Source organism: Pongo pygmaeus, chromosome 13, assembly GCF_028885625.2.
Source record: "Pongo pygmaeus isolate AG05252 chromosome 13, NHGRI_mPonPyg2-v2.0_pri, whole genome shotgun sequence".
Taxonomy (NCBI): Eukaryota; Metazoa; Chordata; class Mammalia; order Primates; family Hominidae; genus Pongo; species Pongo pygmaeus.
The window spans coordinates 62,502,955-62,523,056 of NC_072386.2; the positions used below are offsets into that span (position 1 = coordinate 62,502,955).

The window sequence follows — 20,102 nt, forward strand, 5'->3', positions numbered from 1 at the left end:
AAGCCATCCTCCTACCTCAGCCTCTCATGTAGGTGGGACCAGAGGTATGTGCCCCTATGCCTGGCTAATTTTGTTTTTTTAAATAAAGATGGGATTTTGCCCATTGCCCAGGCTGGTCTCAAACTCCTGGGCTCAACTGATCCACCTGCTGCTGCGGCCTCCCAAAGTGCTGGGATTACAGGAGTGAGCCACTGTATCCAGCCGAGCATGGGTTTCTTAACGTTAATTGGTGGTAACTAAGGGGGTGAGGGAGAGAAGGCAAAGTCTCTGCTAATTTGGAAAAAAAAAAAGGGGGCTCTATTAAAACTAAGAAGGTTGCAGGACTTCTCGGAACCTATGATACGCTGCCGATGTGCAATTTGAAATTCCAAGAGAGGAAAATATATTGTATAGAATTTTTCCAAATGTTTTTTCAATGGAACATGCCCTGATAAATTTTGTAGAACCTCTTTCCCTTTTATTCACTGCAAATTTGCTCATTATTAAGGTTTACATTCAGTCAAATTTCCTACCTGAGGCCATTCCCAATTCCCTCAGTTAGCCTTCATCATGACCACTTCTGCAAGTCACTACAAGTTTCTAAAATCCTCATTTTTTTATGACCCTCCTTTCTGTGGTGCAGGGATTGTGTCTTTATTAACCACTAAATTAAAGATCTTCAGATAATGGACCATTCATTATTCACCTCTTTTCTACAACACTTAACACATACCCAAACTTTGTAGGAACTCAATAATTGCTTACTGAAGGACTGAGGCCATCTATTTCAGATAAAATCTACTGATTTCGAGAATTCTTTTGGAAAATACAACATGTTTCTTTACCCATTTGAGAATGGGTGGATTAGACTTTTACTTTTAAATGTACCTTTATGCTCAGTTTAACACTGTTTTTAAGCGACAAGAAGAAATCACTGTAAACAAAACTTGTACTTAGAAAAATTCAAAAGTAACAAGAATCATGCAAGGTTGTTTTTATTAAGTTTTATATTCAGTTTACAGCTACATATTACAGGGATTATTTCTTTTGACAAGCAGACATGACATCCTAGGAAACTTTTCAAAACAGTCCAAGGACTTTATAACTACTGGGAACAGAGCAATTTACTCTGCAGTTAACATGTATGTTAAGTACTTCAAGGAGTCACTAAGGGAAAGAAGCTAAATGCAACTGTTCCCTTTCTATAAAATGATTATCCTGGAAAAGTAGCTACAAAGGAAAATCACAGAACTATGACAAAGCTAGAGAGATCATACATCCAAATTTGTCTTTCTTATTTAGGATAGGACTTGGGGGTCACATTTCAGAAGGCAAATAATTCTTTCAAAACAAGCTACATGTCAAGTTTTCTATGGGTAGTATTAATACTAATATGATTTAGCTTATGTTTAAAAAAATCAAGAAAAGAAAAATTTTGTCTTTGAAATCTACTATATTAGTGACTGTAAGGAGATGCTTAGCTATTGAAGAGCTTCTCTCCACTCTTGTATTTTCTTTATGAGTTCTTCTGAGAGATTTTCACCGTGACTGTTTTGACCTCTGTATATTCATGGAAACCATATTCTCCCCTAGAGAGAAGAAAAACATACCCACAAACACCATTTAGCACAGCAGTGTAAATATACTGTAGTTCATGTTCGGTACAAATTTGTTCTTGTTTTACTGGCTAGGGACAATAGAAAGTATTTCTTGTGTACAGAGCATTTCATATAGTAGCTAGCCAATCATAAGATTTCTGGTCTTACACAGATTTCCTTGTGGGGAAAATTTTCTTTAAAACTTTCATTTTAAATAATCATGTACTGTCAGTTGATTTCTCACAGAAATTGTCCCCTTTTGATATTATTCTACTTGATTTTAAAAACTCAAACTGCAGATGCAACGAGATCATCTTGGAGAAATGAAAACAAAAAGCTCTAAAACTACTCAAAAGACAATTCGACCCAACAAGAATTTTGTCATTTCTAGTTTAGATTGAAATAAGATGGACATGGGACAAGAGGAGAAGTAGTAATATATGATCACTACAAGGTCTACTCTAGTTCTACAGTTTTATTGTAGTACTAGAGTAGAGCTTGTATTTACCATGTGTGATTGTCATAGAAGTGGTACGGGGATAGAAATTGATCATGGTTTCATTTTTAGTCTAAGGTGCCCTAAGATGGCTTGAAACAAAATATTTTGCAGCAGTAGTTTCAGCAAAATCTTTTGATTCTTGGCAAAACAAAAACCTGACCTTTATTGTTTATTTAAAGTTGTTTAATTATTTTCTTTTTAAGAGGAGGAAGATGATAGATTGGTTTAAATTCAGGCTCTCGGGCTTTTTGCAGTTGTTGTTTTTTCCCCTTTATACAACCTCCTCTTTCCCCTACCATTTTCTTGTATAACTCTTAAGTTCAACCCAAATGATCAGGAATTAACTCAAGTCAATCAGTTTGGACTTTGGGATCTTGTTATCAGGTTTATGGAGACCTCCCACCAGTTTTAGAAACTGACTGATTTACCCTTGTTGAAGAGATGACTAACAAGATTGGGCTCAGTTATTCTCTATATTGTTTTGATGAGATGATCAAATTTCATGTATATAAGAGTAGTCTCAAAATCATAACACTCATGCACATGTAGGCTTACAGAAGAATAAGATCTTGATCCTTTTTTACCCCTCCGTTCTTGTGATGTAGACAGGCATGTAGAAGACATCATTTTCTGCTGGGTAACCTAATACTCTTACACTGATTATTTTCTTGGGCAATTAAGCTTTTGAAAATACCTTTTAAAAGCTTCAGTGAGCATGTTCCTTAAAGTAATTAAAGGGCTTAGCCTCAGTTGTCTGAAACCCATTAAAAGATAATATTTTAATAAGTATGTTATCTCAGGGTTAGATCAATCAACCCATGACTTTCACCAATAGGCTTTCCATTGTATTTTGGGTCATATAGGTACTTGAAGCTCTCAGGAGAGTAATAAGTGGGATTTTTGTCATATTCAGGCTGAAATATGTCCTGCTCCTTAGGATTCCTATGCCTATACTATATCTATGACATAGCCCCAAACATCTGTTTGGATTTCTCTTCATCTTACTATGTCTGTGAGTTACTGTTTGTATACTTCTAAAATCTTCAGTGTACAAATCACCTGGGACCTTATTCAGATACTGATTCTGATTTAGCAGGTCTCGAGTGAAGCCTGAGTTGGCATTGGTAATAAACTTGCAAGTGATATCAACCTATGCTTCTTGTCCAGGGTCCACACTGTTAAAAAAAAAAAAGGCACTAGTACCACATTACATCTGATTTCCTCTCTGTACCCAGGATTAAGACTGGCACTAATTAAGTAGGCACAGAAGAACTGTTTGCTGAACACACTTGGTAAATATCAAGAAAAAAAAATTCATTTGTGTTCTCACTATACGACCATTAGTTTACACTTCCTTGCTCCCATTTTCTATGGGACAGGAGGAAAAAAATATGGTGTGAGGGGCTGAGAGCCAATTAAGTTTAAAATGGCATACTAGCAAAGTCTTAAAGGACCTACGTTAACCTAAGTGAAACTGAGCACAATTACACAAAGGGAGGAATTTCTGTCTTTTAACTAATCCCAGTGCCAACACTATGATCAGAGACGCAAAATCAAGATTTGCATACTCTGTATCACCTTCAAACACATTGGGGTCTGCATAACACCATTTTTCACTCTTTGAGGACTCTGTTCCCAACTGATCAATTCTCTCTATTGTTGAGGAAAATTTGTAATTTAACTCTTGGGAGTCATTTGAGGTTATCGCCTGAGTAATAACTTGTAACTCTTGGAACATCTTGCAGCAAATGACTTGTTTGTTAAGTTCACCAAATTTGGTTTCAGGTAGACTTTAACTGTAGCATTCTCAAGTTGAATTTTTGAAGTAAAAAAAAAACCCACAACTTTTTCCTTTGTATTTGAAAGACATTATCTATACCCGTGTTCTAGAGTTTTAGGAAATTACTGATGGTTGATTCCTGTTTTCACTCCTTCTCTTATTTGATTTCTTTATGCCTTCACCTTAAAGTCTGACCAAATTACAGTCAACGAAATTGACATGTTTGGTCTACTTTAGTCTTGCATTCCTTTTGATTATTTTATCTTTAATGTTCTCAGTGAAATGTGTTGTTAGATAACAAGGCCAGCAACGAACCAACTGCCTTTCAGAGTAATCTAACCTTTGTTCTTACTTTTTGTACAAAGTAATTAGTTTTGCAAAGAGATTCTCCAGTAATAGAAAGAGAAGAAACTAGGGAAGGAAGAAACCCATTTGTTTAATTTACACTTTGTGACAGTTATGTGGCTAGGGATTTAATATTCAGTATGTCATTTAACTCTCACAAGAACTCTCATTCCATCTTAAATGGAATGTGAACATCTCCATGAAATATGAGAAAGTAGAGGCTCAGAAGTTAGGTAGCTTGAACTGGGGTGCATGGCTAGCAAGTGGCAGAAATAGGAATCAAATTCAGGTGGTCAGATTCCAGTAATGTTTTCTCAGCTACACTATGCATTTTTGATGGGCTAATCTTTTGTTCTACTTCAGCAACATCCTAAATATATCCAGGGCTTTTCACTACTCCACTAATAAAATCTAAGTCAAATTTCTTAAAGGCAGGACTTCTTAATCTGTATCATATGTAACTCTGAAATCATATATTTCATCCCCATAAATCCACACCAATCAACCAAATTCACTAGCCCCTCAACATACCACATGTAATGTTCCATGCAAGAAAGCCCTCTTCTCTACTAATTGATATCCTCCACTTTCTTTCTGCCCTAGAGGAAGTTTCATCTCTTCTGTTAGGAGAAGTTTTCTTCTCCATCAACTGCCATTAAGTTTTCAACCACTGGATTTCCAATGGGGTCAGAACTATAGAATCTTAAGCATGGAATAGAGGTTAAAAGATCTATTTGCTTCTTCCACTCTTATCCACACTCACAATCCTTGGCCTTGTCTGACAGATGAAAATAGTGATGGTTAGAGAGATGCCATCCTGACTCTTATACTCCGGTAGTGTCTAGGTTTTCTTCAATACTTTGCTCTGTACTTTAATTGCTTCTCTACCTCCATGGGATATGGAGTCCCAGTGTATTACTACTTATTTCATAGTGTATGTAGGTTATTTTGCATGTCCTGCCACCACAGCTATGTAGAGCATGGAATGTGGTGTCATGTCTCTGGGGTTCCTAGGACCTTACACATAGCAAGTGCTTAACAAACGAAAGCATATTAAGAAAGTAGACTGGTCATTTTATAATTCTCCCATGTCACTGACTCCTCAGAGATATTTGTTTCCTTGTAATTTTGCTGATTCGTTAGAATACGGTACTCAACCATTTAATGCATTTAGAAATTGAGAAAGACACATTTTCACTTGCTAATTGCAAAATGAGCAAGTTTACGATCTGTGTTTGATACTATAAGGTTTCTATTTCTTTTTTCTTCATACATGTTTACATTAATATATGTAAAAAAGTTTTAAGAAATAAAATGACTAAAATTGCTTAAACAAAATCAACTGAGCATATTGCCACTACTTTCTGTATTTACATATATATGTGCATACTTAAAAAGTCTATATACCCTGCTTTCAAAAGCAATTGAAATTTCATAAATGTATTTATATACAAATATTCTTAATCTAGTCACTACTATAAAACATGTTTTCCTCAAATTTCCTTTTAGGTTTAAATTTCAGTACTAAAAATAACTTCTTATGGTAATTAAAAATTTTAAAGTCTACATCAATAATATCTGAACAAATGGGAATCATTCCTCTTACCCTGAAATTTCCTTTACATAAGTCACCTAATTTACTTATTTAAATGGTTTATTCAAATAACTAGAGTGTTTACATTTGCACCTTTCTTACAATCACCAATTCATAGTTTCCACCTCTTTTCTGGAAATGTTTCCCAAATGGATTACATTCATATATATAGCAAGCAATTCTAAAAGCAAGCAATATTACAATCACCAATGTAAGTTGCTTAATATAGTCCCTAAAATATAGTAGGAACTTGGTAAATTATGTTGCCGTTCTGCAATCAGCTTTTGCACTTATGGAGTACATCCCACATTTAATAAGCTATTTGGTGCTATGAATCTCCAGGAAAGAACAGAGGCAGGTTTTATTTAAGGTGAAAACTATGAGTTAATTCCCTAGGAATGAAAATCAGTTTCATAAAAATAAATATTTATCTTAACAGAACGTTAATCTTACAGTTCTCGTCCATTTCCAGACATCTTGAATCCACCAAAGGGGCACTGGGCAGTTACCACGCCATAGCAATTCACCCTGAAGGAAAAGAAAAGTGCATTATAGACAATACTTAATGTGTGAAAAAAAAATCCTTTTTGGCAGTTTTAGAGATTTAGAAAGCTCCTTACAAACTCCATTAATTTCAATATAACATACTCATCTTGATAAAAAAAAGCAGCACTATAAATTAGAATGCAGACATAAATGGATACACACTACCTAGAAACAAATAGAATAGTGCAACTCTATATGTGGATAGCCATTTTGGTCATACATTGTGTCCCTGAGAAGTGGTAGTCTGAATTTATAAAAGATAGAATAGTCACTATGCTGTAGGGGGAAGGATATGGTTTGCTAGAAGCTAGAATTTGTTGGATCAGTATTCATTACTGCCTATATATGGATCAGCTTGTAATTCTCTTGATGTTTCTGTACTTAACAGGCTAGAATCAATTTTCTTTTGCAATTGTAATATGTATCATATTACTCAGTTAATTTTTTTTTCCCATTAATTGGTTAAATAAATTGCTTAAACAGAGGCCTCGGCAGGAGTTGGGTTTAATTATAATTTATTCCCTGTCATATTTCATAAAGTGTTTAAAGAAGCTAATATAAACAAACATAATTACATGAATGGTAGTAATTAGAATCCAACAAAAAATTACAATAGAAGATCAAGATGGGGAAAATTAGAACGCAGTTTTGCAGACCATAAACAATTTGTTTAGCTTTAAATTTGCTGGTGGCCAAAGTTAGCAAAATCTAATTATTTACCTGATTCTCATCATACACAAGAGAAAAACACTTTTTAAAGGAGATTTATGTTTATACTTTTCTCTCCCTTCATGCTATTTTAATAAGTGGACAACAATGTGGCTTCCAGAGCCTGGGTTAGTAGCTGGAGACTGAGACAGGAGGATCACTTGAGCCCAAGAGTTTGAGACCAGCCTAGGCAACATAGCAAACCCTTGCCTCTACAAAAAAAATTTAGAAAACCAACCAAACAAACAAACAAAAAACCAGGGTGGCTTCCAGATAAATTGTATTATACTTTGAAGGTTTGGTCATTACTTTTATCCTGAGATAATATTCAGATGTTTTCTTTGTTAAAACACTATCCCAGTTCCCGAAGTTTCACATTCTCACTGGACCATAAAGTTCTTAACTATGTCTCTCATCCTGGAGGGTTAATTCCTTTAATAAATTTACACTTATAAAAGGCAGTATTGTCTCAGCTTTGTTTAATTGCCCTTTAAATTGCAAAATCAAATACCTACTTTGAAATTATGAGTAAAATTCCTGCAACTCTGGAGTTCAATAATTTTCCTGAAAACACCAAGCAGCTATTAGGTCTGGCACAATGCCAGAAAATTATTATCTTCTAGGATGTATAGTAACAAGATGGTCCCCTCTGTTTTTCATAATAGAGGAAATTCCTGATTGGAGATTCCCAAGACCCTCAGTGGGGTGAGGTCATAACAAGCTTCATCAAACAAGCACAGAACATTCTGCTAGTTGAAAATACAAAACTGAAATTTGTCTTTGTTAAAAAGTGCAGAGAGTAAGTTTGCTCATTTTACTGTAGACTAGAAATGAAACTATTTTACTGTGAATTAACAGACAACTGAGAAATGTTCACTTGGCAAAAACTTTGAGTTCAAAATGTTATCTGTCTTCTGCAAGCAAGGGTTTCCTCATGTGTAAAGTGGGGATGATAATATTTAACAGGATTCTTTCAAGGTATGCGTAAGATCGCGTGAAGAGTATTCCTGTTGTAGTACTTGGTATATATATCTTCAGTAAGTGGCGATTATATACATACACACAGTAACTATGCTGAATTTTATTAATGCTTTTATCATAGGCAAATTCTATATTCATCACTAGCTATACTGACTATTCAAGAAGAACTTGCTGAATTTTATTTAAGAGTCTCCCATTAGGCCCACTTCCTATTGCTGTTACAATGGCAATTAAATTGTCACATGAGCTTTGGAGGAGAAATTTAAACTATGCACTGATATAATTTGTGTTAATGTACACCCTCCCCTGCCCCAAATCAGTTTATACATTTTTAAAGCCCCCGAGATGATTCTAATGAACAGCCAGGGCTGAGAACCACAGCCTTAGAATATTGTATAGGTCCAGGCCAGCATGGTGGCTCAGGCCTGTAATCCCAGCACTTTGGGAGGCCAAGGCAGATGGATCACTTGAGGTCAGGAGTTCGAGACCAGTCCAGCCAACATGGTGAAACCCTGCCTCTAGTAAAAAAAGAAAAAAACAAAATACAAAGATTAGCTGGACTTGGTGGTACATGCCTGTAGTCCCAGCTAGTTGGGAGGCTGAGGCAGGAGAATCACTTGAACCCAGGAGGCAGAGGTTGCAGTGATCCAAGATCACACCATTGCACTCCAGCCTGGGTGACAGAGTGAGACTCCAGCCCCCCAAAAAAAAAAAAGAAGAAAGAAAGAAAAGAAAAGAGAGAAAGAAAGAGAGAGAGAGAGAGAGAAAGAAAAAGGAAAGAAAGAAAGAAAGAGAAAATATTACATAGGTCTGATCTAGGTGTGACTTAGTGTTGGGAAGGAAAGTAATCTTGGGCTATTTCCAGGACTGAGGGGCCAAAATGAGGCTAATGGGACCAAAGTGACCAAAGACATAGTCTAGAGACTGACGGTTGAGCATAGAATGCAACAGTTGGAGAGGCACAGACTTCATGTTTATATCCTCTTGATTAAAGTATAAAAATAAGAGATATAAATTAGGTCAAAAATGGGAGAGGGAGGGTATCTTCAAAATTCAATCTTTCAAAAATAACTTCAATTATCTCTAATAATCCTAGAGTAAGAAGGCTGATATAAGAATATTTGCATACACAAGGGTACCAAGTAAATATTGTTTATTGGTTAAATAGAACTTATTCTTTTACCTCCCTGTATACAGCATAGTACCAAGTGCTCAGAAATTACTTGGCAATTCTTATACTGTGTTAATCAAACATCAATACAATATTTTTGGTAAGCAATTTCAAGAAGCTAGATAAAGCTAAGGAAAATATCCTCCCTAAAGTTCTTCCAATATAGCTTTTTTTTTTTTTTGAGACGGAGTTTTGCTCTTGTTGCCGAGGCTAGAGTGCAAGGGCATGATCTCGGCTCACTGCAACCTCCACCTCCCGGGCTCAAGCAATTCTCCTGCCTCATCCTCCATGTAGCTGGGATTACAGGCACCACACCCAGCTAATTTTTGTATTTTTAGTAGACATGGCGTTTCACCATGTTGGCCAGGCTGGTCTCAAACTCCTGACCTCAGTCAGGTGATCCACCCACCTCAGACTCCCAAAGTGCTGGGATTACAGGAATGAGCCACCGCGCCCAGCCTTTTGTTTGTTTTTCAAGACAGCAACTGCTTTTCTAGAAGGATAGGTAATTCCAAATGAAAAATCCAAGTCTGAAAAGGTTCAAGGTAGTAATCTGTTAATGTGGTTATTATTGAAAAGGCTACATTCCTTAGGTTGGACTTACCACACTGTTCCTGCCTGCAGAGCAGAGGAGATTGTTACGGCTTTATCAATGTCTTTGGTAAAGACTCCTGCTGATAAGCCATAGAAAGTATTGTTTGCTCTTTTGATCACATCATCTAAAGATTTAAACTTCATGATTTGCTGCACTGGTCCAAAAATCTATACCACAAGAAATAAATAAGTAAAAATAAGAGGTTAAAATGAAATATTTTAAATGATATTGTAGATTTTTTTTCCTATACACTATCCTAAATTGATTAAGATTTTGCTTCTCATCTCAAACCTGTGTGTGAGAATCCAAATAAGTAACTGCAAAAATGGTAGGTGAAAACAGATAATGGTCAGGTGTTAAATTTCCTTTGGAAGAAGAAAGGGTACAAATAATTAAGGCAATATTAAGTTTCTAGATGTTGGAATTAAGCTTTCAAGAACTCATGATTGTGCAACAAATCATTAACTTCTTTTTCACTTGGGAATATTTTAAATTCACTCTCTAGTTTTTCTTATCTTCCAAGTCACTACATATAATAACAAGCCGCAGAAAGCAATCTACTGGATAAATGAATAGGCAATGATAATCTGCTGGATAAATTAATAGGCAATGTTTGATAATAATAATGCTTTAAATACCTGTATGCCATTGGTAAAATATTAATACTAATTACTTTTCATGATTAACCAAGTTAGGTAAACATCATGAACTTTTAGTCTACTCTGTAGCAAAATCTTAGGCAACTTAAATGTATCAAACAGAATTATTCATTACTGCAAGAGCTTATACATTCTAAACCATCCTATTCTAATCAAAGCATGAATTCATTGGTAATGGCTATAATTGCAGGACAGAAAACAAAAATCACAATATGCTTATTCTAACCTAAAGTACTCTTTTGCTTTCACTAAGTCCCTGGTTACTGCAGCCCAAACTCAATTCACCCTGTATCTCAGCCTCAGGTAGAAGAAAGACAACTGGATTTTCTCTTTAAAATTAAGCTCCTGCATTTCAATAAAACATTTATTAAGATCAAATAAAGACTCTTGAAATGACCAGAATTTTCTGGGAAATGTGAACGAAGGAAGACAAAAATCAGAAATGACAAATGGTTTTCTGGTGTTCACCACTGATTTAAGCATCAGAAGGGAGGGGCTACTGTTCAATACAGGTTGAGTGCGAATCTTAACATTATAAATCTAATCATATTTGAACGTAGGAACCATAAACACAGCAGCTACTCTAATAAATGTGTTCATATTTTACATAATTTTAATTGAACACAGCACAGAGCTCCAGGCTCCTACTTTAAAGTAGCAAGCTAGCTGTTCTACTATATATTAATATATTATAGGAACACAATAAATGTTTCCTTAATTGAAGATTTTTTTCCACCTCTTATCTGGTATTAATCAAGATATGCAAGAATGACAGTTCAATTTTTTTTTCTAATTTTGTATATTGTAATTAAATACTTGGTGAGCATATAATGTGTACACACATTATATACGCGTATATAATGTGTGTACACACATACACACACACACATATATACACTCACCAAACATTTAACTACAATATACAAAATTAGGAAATCTAACAGCTGAAACAAATAGGACTAAGAGCACATAGAAGGTAGGGAGTGATAGAGGGGATGAATGCTGTTTTTCAAATACATGGATGGCTGTAATGTAGAAAAAGTCCATAGGGCAAACATGGAACCAGAAAGTAGAACCTACATATTTATCTCTTTTGTGGTGAGAACACTTAAAATTGACTCTCTTAGCAATATTCAAGTATACAATACATTGTTATTAACTACAGTCAGGATATTTACGATAGCTCTCTTGAACTTACTCCTCCTAATTGAAATTTTGAATCCTTTGACCAACATTTCCCAACCCTCATCCTCCACTCCCCCAGGCCTCTGGTAACCACCATTCCAATCTCTGCTTCTATGAGTGCTGCTCTTTGAGATCCCACATAAAAGTGAGATCCTGCAGTATTTGTCTTTTTATGCCTGTCATATTTCATGGAGCATAAATTTTCCAGGTTGTTGCTGCAAACGACAGGATTCTTTTCCATTGTTTTAAAGCTGTGAAGGCAGCACCTAAAAATTGTTAAGCATCCAGATCTGTGTTGACTGGACATTTGTGGCTGACCCCATGGATCCCTTACTACTTTTTAGTATCTATCACAAATAACTTAAACCTCTACCAAGAACAGAATAAAGAGTAAGGTTTAGAGGGAAAGATGTTCCAAAGAGCTGGGAATTTTAAAGGGACACTTTGTATAAACACATACAGACAAAACATGGCAACAAAAAGAACAGAACAGAATGAAACCATTTACCTCCTCTTTGGCAATGCGCATCTCATCTGTAACATTAGAGAACACTGTGGGCTGGACAAAGTAGCCTTTATTCCCCCATGGGCCTCCTCCACATTCCAGTTTGGCCCCTTCTTTCTTCCCACTCTCAATGAGGTCAAGTATTTTATCATATTGTTCCTTGTCAATCTATTTGAAAAATATCACATGAAAAGAAAAAAAGTAGTCACTTGTAAAGATAACACATTGCTGGGCCTGTTAACAAGGGCTTCAAAATGCTAAAATATTGCAATTAAACCAAATATTGAATCAAAACAGCTAACAGAGGTTCAGATTCATTCTTTGGATATATTTTCTTCTCATGACTTTTAGGGAAAAATCTCCTGAAGACAGATATTTGTATTTAACATTTGTTTTATAGTTATATAGGAAAGCATTCAGCACTGCAAACACATAAAAAACTCATAAATGACAATCATCATTTATTCACTCTGGAAGAAATGCCTGTTAATCTAAATACATTTACCTGGAACTATTGTCCTGGCTGAAATGAAAGGAGGGAAAAGAGAAAAAGAGAACTTTGATACTGGGTTTAATTAGATCTGTTGGGAAGCAGATGATTTAAGACTGTTCTTAGAAGACTCCCGAGCCTCTCTTTGATCTCCCCATTTCTGAATCACCCACTCTGACCTGTCCGATGCCCTTGGATATCCCATTCTGACCATAGTCTGGGCACCCTTCCCAGTTCTGGTCCCACTGGGGCAGTCAGTAAACCTGCTTCCAATTTCTGGCCTGTCCTGAATGTCACCATCCTGCTTCATTGAATGAGCCATATCTAACTATATGCCAAGTATTACAGAACTTAAATGGTCTTTATTTAAACACTATTTTTATAAGAAAAATAAATGAGTTTGGAGTTCTGGTTGTGAACACCAGGAACACATACCTCTTCTTCAAGCACTGAAATCCGGGGCTAATTTTTGTCTCAATTTCTATTTTGTGACGTTGAATGACTGGGTGACTCTTGGATTCCAAGTAACTGGTGAGGGCTGCCTATCTCAGGTGTAGCAGGGGTTAAGGATTAAAGGAAAAACAGGAGATCTAGGAGCTAAGATGGGTTGGAGGGTGGAAGCTCTTGTAGGTTTAACTTCCCACTACTTGAAAAGTTTTATGTTTCACTTTCTCTTACTCTTCTCCGACTCTGCAAATCTTCTCTATCTTCCAAAGCCAAGAAAAAGCTTCCATAAAGTTATTTCTAACTGGACACAGCTCAGCCCCCATATCTAACTAGATTAAGCACTATTTGAAACTAGAAACTATTTTCTAAAATTTGGCACAATATTTGGTACAATGTTGCTCAACAGTCCTTAGTGCAATATTTAATATAATATCCCAGAAGGAAAATATTCCTTCATTTCCAGCAGATTAAGAAAATTGTAGTGTTAAGAAGAAATATTTAAATTACTACATAGGTTAAATAGTAGCAGACGAAGGGGTGGGGTGAGATAAATTCTGCCTAGGTAATGTATTCTAGTTTCTCAATAAATAGTCAAGGGTCTATGTCCCTCCACATAAAGCTTTCTATCTTATTGGAACATATTAATCTGACTATGCCCTCAACATCATGATATTTGGTTTTTATTTCAAGATATATTTCCCAAGTCATCATCATGTTTTCCTGTCTGTGACCACGTTGAATAACCAGTGCCAATCAAATCCCTGCATACATACTGGAGAAAAGGGCTGAAAAGCCTTATTTGTTGAAAAACTTAGATGGTCGCTAACTTATAAAACTACAGGCCTTCGTATTTCAGTGCCTTGCTACTGACAATGTGGTCCTACAACCAGCAGCTGCAGCATCACTTGGTAGCCAAATGTGCTTCTTTGACCCCACCTCAGATCTACTGAATCCCCAGGCACAGGAAAGATTGAGGAACACTGTGGTGGAGCTTGGGACTACAAACAAAAAATTAAGCTCTACTTAGAGACTGGTCAGTTTTGTCTGGCTAATTTTGATTCACCACAAATACAAACCTTCTTCAGAAGGCATCAGATTGACCATATATAAACTTGACCTTCTTTCTGGACACCTGGGACTGTTCAATAATGCTAGGATGTAGCTGGGGCTTTTTTATGTGATGGGCCATTGGCCTATGGGCTAGTCTATGAAATGTAATAGGTAGGTCATGATATTGTAGCAGTCTCAAAGGAAACACTTTAAGGTGTTTGAATGGGTAAATTCTTTGATTCCTTAGGCTTAGTGGGTTAAAGAAGATGAATTGGGAAAAAGCACTTACATGTTCTCAAATTATTCAGAAACCATGTATCAACAAAAGCAATAAATAGATATAGAAGTACTTGATCTGTATGATAATTGTCACCATGGGTATAAATGGAAGCATGTAATTTTTATTTATTTACTAGACATTTGAGCATGTGGACCAAGCACTCTGATGGATACATTTTATAGATTATCCAATTGCACTGCAGAATTATTCTTCAAGATTGAGGTTTCTATGCACATTCTACACATAAGACAATAGTTTCAGGGAGGCTGGATTTAAAATCCAGCCTGTAACTCAAAAGTCCATCTTTCCACACTATTATAAGGTGCTACTCTGTGATAATTTTAATATCGTTTAAGTGGATATCACAATTTCTGTTTCAAATGAAAATACTAATTTTTCCAAGTTTAAGACAATATATATTTTTTTCTATAAAGTCAAATAGGAAAATCACTTGAAATATGAAAAATATACACACATGAATGCACAGATATAATACAAATATACAAAGTATATATATATTTTGTAATTGCTCTAACCCCCAAATACTTTGTAATCTTCAAATTTTTTTAAACTTTAATTTTTTCCTCTAAAACAAATCGTTTTGACCATTATTTTTTCTATAACCTTTTTGATGTTATATTTAATGAGGAAGTTTCCATCATTGTATTTAAAAGCCTCAGTTCACTCAACCACCCCTGGATGAGGCAATAGGCTAAAGCTTAGTGAGTGAGTATCCCCTTTGAGTAAGCTCTTTCTCCTAACAATAGATGAATATTTACTGGTAAAGGAGCCCAGGGCTTTTTAGTTTTTTGTTTCTCCAAATTCTAACATACCTACTTATCCTACTGACTCAATGGAACTTGTGATAAAAATCTATTCATTTATAGAAACTAAATTCTTATATTAATCAGATCACTGGATTCTATGCATTTATAGGAACTAAATTCTTATATTAATCAGATCACTGGATTATTTACTTTAGAATCTTAAAAATAGGAATTTTTAAGTCTATTTTAACTTCCTTATCTTAAAACCAATGAGGTCTTCCAGCTCAATTTTTGAGTCTTTGGTCGAATTGTGAAGATGTCCTAATGGAGGAAAGTACTGCCCAACAATTAGGCATTAGGTATCTTAGGTATTCTCTCTTCTCTTCAGATCTATCAATCAATCATCTATCAATCCATCAATAAAATAAGAAAAGTGCTTCACTTTTAGTTGGATAGATAAATAATAACAACAAAAAACTTAGAATTCCATTCTTTTTTGAAATGGCAGACCAAGTCAAAATTGATTTGAATGTATCTCTTGGCATCCATATACCAAATATGAAAAAAAAAGGCAACTACTTTTACGTACTCATTAAACTCAAAGACAAATACAAAATATAATGGGATTAAGATAAAACAAAGCATTACCTCACTTGCCGCTTATTTTAGGGCTTTTAGATTTCAATACGTGGCACTGCTTAAGTCCTAAGATTTTCCTACTTGGATGTCTTGAGATGAACAGGAAAATCCAAGACTGTCCAACTTACTTAGACTGTAAACTCCATGAGGTCCGGGATCAAGTCCTCTTTGTTCCTTTTGGCATTGCCAGGTACCCATCTCAAGTTTCAGCTGATAGCAACGTTCACTAACTTTTAGTTAACTGAATTTACTTTTGGCTTAGTGAATGAGTCAAGAATAGTGTTTGGTTTCAAATTAACAGCACGCATCAGTGTAAAACCTTTATTGTGAAAGAACAGAGCCTCTAAGCTTAATGTCTAGACTCCAGAGCAGGATTTCTCAGCAGTTGTCCTGTTGGCATTTTGGGCCAGATAATTCTTTGTCATGGGGCTGTCCTGGTCACTGCAGGATGTTTAGCAGCATCTCTGGCCTCTACTCACTAGATGCCTGTAGAGCCACCGCTTCTCACCAAGGTAGTGACAACTTAAAATATCCCTAAACATTGCCAAATATCCCCGGGGTGAGGAGAGCAAAATTGCCCCAGTTTAGAATCACTGCTCTAGAACAAGACCCAAAGGGCAGGAAGAAATTCACAACCAAAGATCCAGAAGCTTAAACAAACAATGAACAGAAAACTATGCAAGGAAGAGGGAAAGATGATCTTTGGATAAGAGAGAGAGAGACCTTTACTGATAATAAAGTCTACAAAGAAAACTCAGTGCCTTGGGGAATAATTGGGCTTTAACAACTGAAATACGAAGTTTGCCACAAAGGAAACTCAGGACATTTTAGGACCCCATGCTACGATTAGGGGGTCAGAGTAACTGATGACTTGCAGAGGATTTAGGGGAGTGCTGGTTATAACTGTGGGATGGCAGCTGAGATGAAGGATTGAGGAGGAAAAAATGGTAGGAAGGTATAAGAACATCAAAGTGGACAGATAACTGTATATAGGCATCAAGAGGTGTGCAGATTGAGGAAAGCAAAAAATTTAGAACATTTGTTATTTTTCCTCATGTCTTTAATTCCCAGCATGGCTGGTAAACTGTTTCTAGACATGAAAACTGGGCAATACAAAAACAGGATGATTTCATTATCATTGGGAGTTAGATTGCTTTTAATCACCAAACTGGCACAGCATTGTCACCTAGGAAGGTGTGCAGATGGGAAGTAATCTTACTCAATAAAATCTAGGTCTAAAGAGGATACTTTATTCCTGTGCCCTGAAAATGCTATCCTTTCTATTTTATACTTACCTGAGGGCCTTGAGTGACTCCTGGGGTCAGAGGATTTCCAAGGATATACTTCTTAGCCCGCTCAACACTCCTTCGAACAAACTCATCATAAATTGATTCTTCCACAAAAATCCTGGATGCGGCTATACAACACTGGCCCTGGTGGTAGAATACCCCATGGTGTGCAGATTCAACAGCATTGTCCACTGCAAAGAATATATTCACATTAAAGATATATTTTCTAAAAATTATATATTTTATATGTTTCTCAGAGGCAACATGGAGATAAAGAAAAATTATGAGTTGTATAGTCAGACATGGGCTCAGTATAGTTTACCTCCTACCAGCCAGGTGGCAAATTAATCTTTCGGATCCTTCATTTACCATGGAAAAAATAGCAACATACAGAATCTGAAAAAATAGTGGTTACTATTACAACTTTAATATGGACATCATCAAGAATGTAGATTTGATCACGAGATCAAATCTCTTTGGAAATGATTTATATAAATATCTCCAATTACATAATTAGATGACTGTGATTATTTCTTTCAGGCCCCAGATTTTAAACAGATAATAAAAAAAACCTGACATGTCTATTGAATTAAATAATTTCAAAAGATTCTTAAATACTCTACTCAATAGGAAATGTGATCTTTGTGGGAAAGAAAAACAAAATAAAACAAAAACAACTAAAAAGTAGCAAAAAACACTAATACTCAGAATCACTCACTCACCTTATGATTTTATTCTAGCAAAGACATTTTCAAAATCTATCTAAAGTATACCGTATTATTTCATATGTGCCTATAAACTCTTATTTATTTTAGGTGATAAAATGTGCATTAAAAGGAAGAAATAGGTTGCTTCCATAGTAGACTCTAAACAAGAATAAAATTTTCTTTGCATTTTAATTTTCTAAATGCTGAAGATTCAATTCAATGTTACAGCAACTGGGTATTATGATTATTTATTTTGTGAACTAATTACATCTGCTTAAGTTGTAGCAGAAGCAGTTTATAGACAGTCTTAGTAAAATTAGAAATCTGTCATGTTTATAGAATATTTCATAAGGTAGTGTGTTCAATACTTCAATTAAGATCAAAACAGCAATACAGGCTAATTCCAAGAACCATTTGTATTTACAGCCTCTAACAGATAATGCAGTTGTGAAAGAAAAAAGAATGTTTGACCGTGCATTTCTGCTAATTAACTTCTATTTAGGAAATAATTGGGAGATTGTACTTGGTAATATAATCAGAATGAACCTAAAATATTATATAGTGGAGTTATATCAAATTTGTAGGTTTAATATACATAAACTCCACTATACTTGCTAGGAAAAAATATTTAAATATTAGGTATAATTTTCTTCTGATCATTTCATTTAATGAGTGTATGACCCAGAGTGAAGGGAGAGGGCAAATGTGAAACTGCTGTCTCCTCAGTTGGTCTCAATCCAAGTCCCATTCTGGAATATCTCATTAGCTCAGCGAAATGCTAATAATCACAGATATGGAATTTTAAAAATACACCATGGCACTTAAATGCAAAATGTTTACATCATCTAGGGTTCAGCTGAGGAATAGCAATCTATTCTAAACGAGGAAGAAATTGTGTCTATTATCTATGTGTTATAACTTTAGGAAGATTTAAGAGATTTTCAAGAGTAATTTTGGACTCTTTACACTTTGATGTTAGAAGCAAATGCTTTTTTTTTTTTTTTTTTTGTAAAGTTCAAGTTCACTGTTGGCATTATCAGACACCAAAAACGATGAAGGACGAAAAGTTAACAAAGTGGCTTCTACTCACAGTCAGCATCAGCTAACACAATGCAAGGGCTCTTTCCTCCAAGCTCCAGGGTCACCCTCTTCAGATTGCTTTTCCCGGCAGCTTCTTTGATCAACTTGCCAACCTGAAAGGGAACATTACAAAGGAGGAGGCTTACCCTGCTCTCATGAACACAGGTTTATTTAGCATTCTAAATTTATGTGATGTTTGTGCCACAGTAAAATTTCTTTTTGGAGAAACACCAAATGGCTTTTTTTTTGAGACGAAGTCTCACACTGTCGACAGGGCTGGAGTGCAGTGGCGCAATCTCGGCTCACTGCAACCTCCGCCTCCCGGGTTCAAGTGATTCTCTGGCAAATGGCATTTTTAAAGATCTGGCACCTTTAGATATAAAAAAGCTCCCTCATCCAAGCATACAGACAAAAGGAATCAGAAAAATGCTGATTTTTCATCAGCAAGAAAGCAGAGATATAGAACATGGATAAGTGATATTGATGGCTATGGAGGTTATTTTTAATTTTAATCAGAATATCATCTCTCTTCAGATTGATCAGACTTATCATGACCCAGTCACAACTTAGCTATTTCATTTTTTAATCCCTCTTCTGGCATCCAGATAACTCTATCCAGTCTAACTGACATATTCACTACCTCTTGAATCTCATCCTTCTTCTCATTATTTGTCCACCCCAACCTGGACTGCCTTCTAGTTCTATTCTTCTTAGGGGTCCAGCTCATATCTTAGCTTCTCCTTAAATCCCTCTCTGATGACACTACGTCAGATGCTAGAAGAAATGACAGGACCATTTCTTTTTCTAGTCTCCCAAAAAACCTCATGAAGTCTCCTTCAGAGTCTGATCCAGATTGTATCATTTATATAGAAATACATTTCCCAAATAGATTGTTAACTCTGTGGTAGCAGTAAGAATAACGTATCACTGCCTACCTCTCCTCATTAGTATCTATGACAGAAGTCTCATTTAATTGCGGATTGACAGTCATCTCTCTATCACTTTCTTTCTCTGTCTTCCCACCCAACACACACACCTTTGAACAGTGGAACTGGATGAAAGAAATGGGATCTGTGCAGCTACTTCAGTTAGCTGGAATCCTACAGTTCTGGTTTCTTCTTTAATGCTAGTTTGCTCTTTTCAGAGCAAGACTTTGTTTTCAATTATTTTTTCCTTTGTGGATCACTTCCCATCAAGATTACTTACTA

General features: G+C 35.7%; 1 protein-coding gene across 2 annotated transcripts in view; it reads right to left on the bottom strand.

Annotated features, from left to right (window-relative positions):
* Positions 1-958: 958 nt before the first annotated feature.
* Positions 959-20,102, bottom strand: part of ALDH1A1 (aldehyde dehydrogenase 1 family member A1) — a 184,347-nt gene continuing 165,203 nt past the window's right edge. For both annotated transcript variants that reach the window (XM_054501940.1, XM_054501941.1), the window contains exons 9-14: positions 18,905-19,007; positions 17,114-17,298; positions 12,149-12,313; positions 9,806-9,963; positions 6,249-6,323; positions 959-1,568 (exon numbers count right to left, since the gene is read on the bottom strand). In XM_054501940.1, coding sequence (XP_054357915.1) covers positions 1,496-1,568; positions 6,249-6,323; positions 9,806-9,963; positions 12,149-12,313; positions 17,114-17,298; positions 18,905-19,007 — 759 coding nt within the window. In that variant the 3' untranslated portion in view covers positions 959-1,495. The remainder of the gene's footprint in view (positions 1,569-6,248; positions 6,324-9,805; positions 9,964-12,148; positions 12,314-17,113; positions 17,299-18,904; positions 19,008-20,102) is intronic.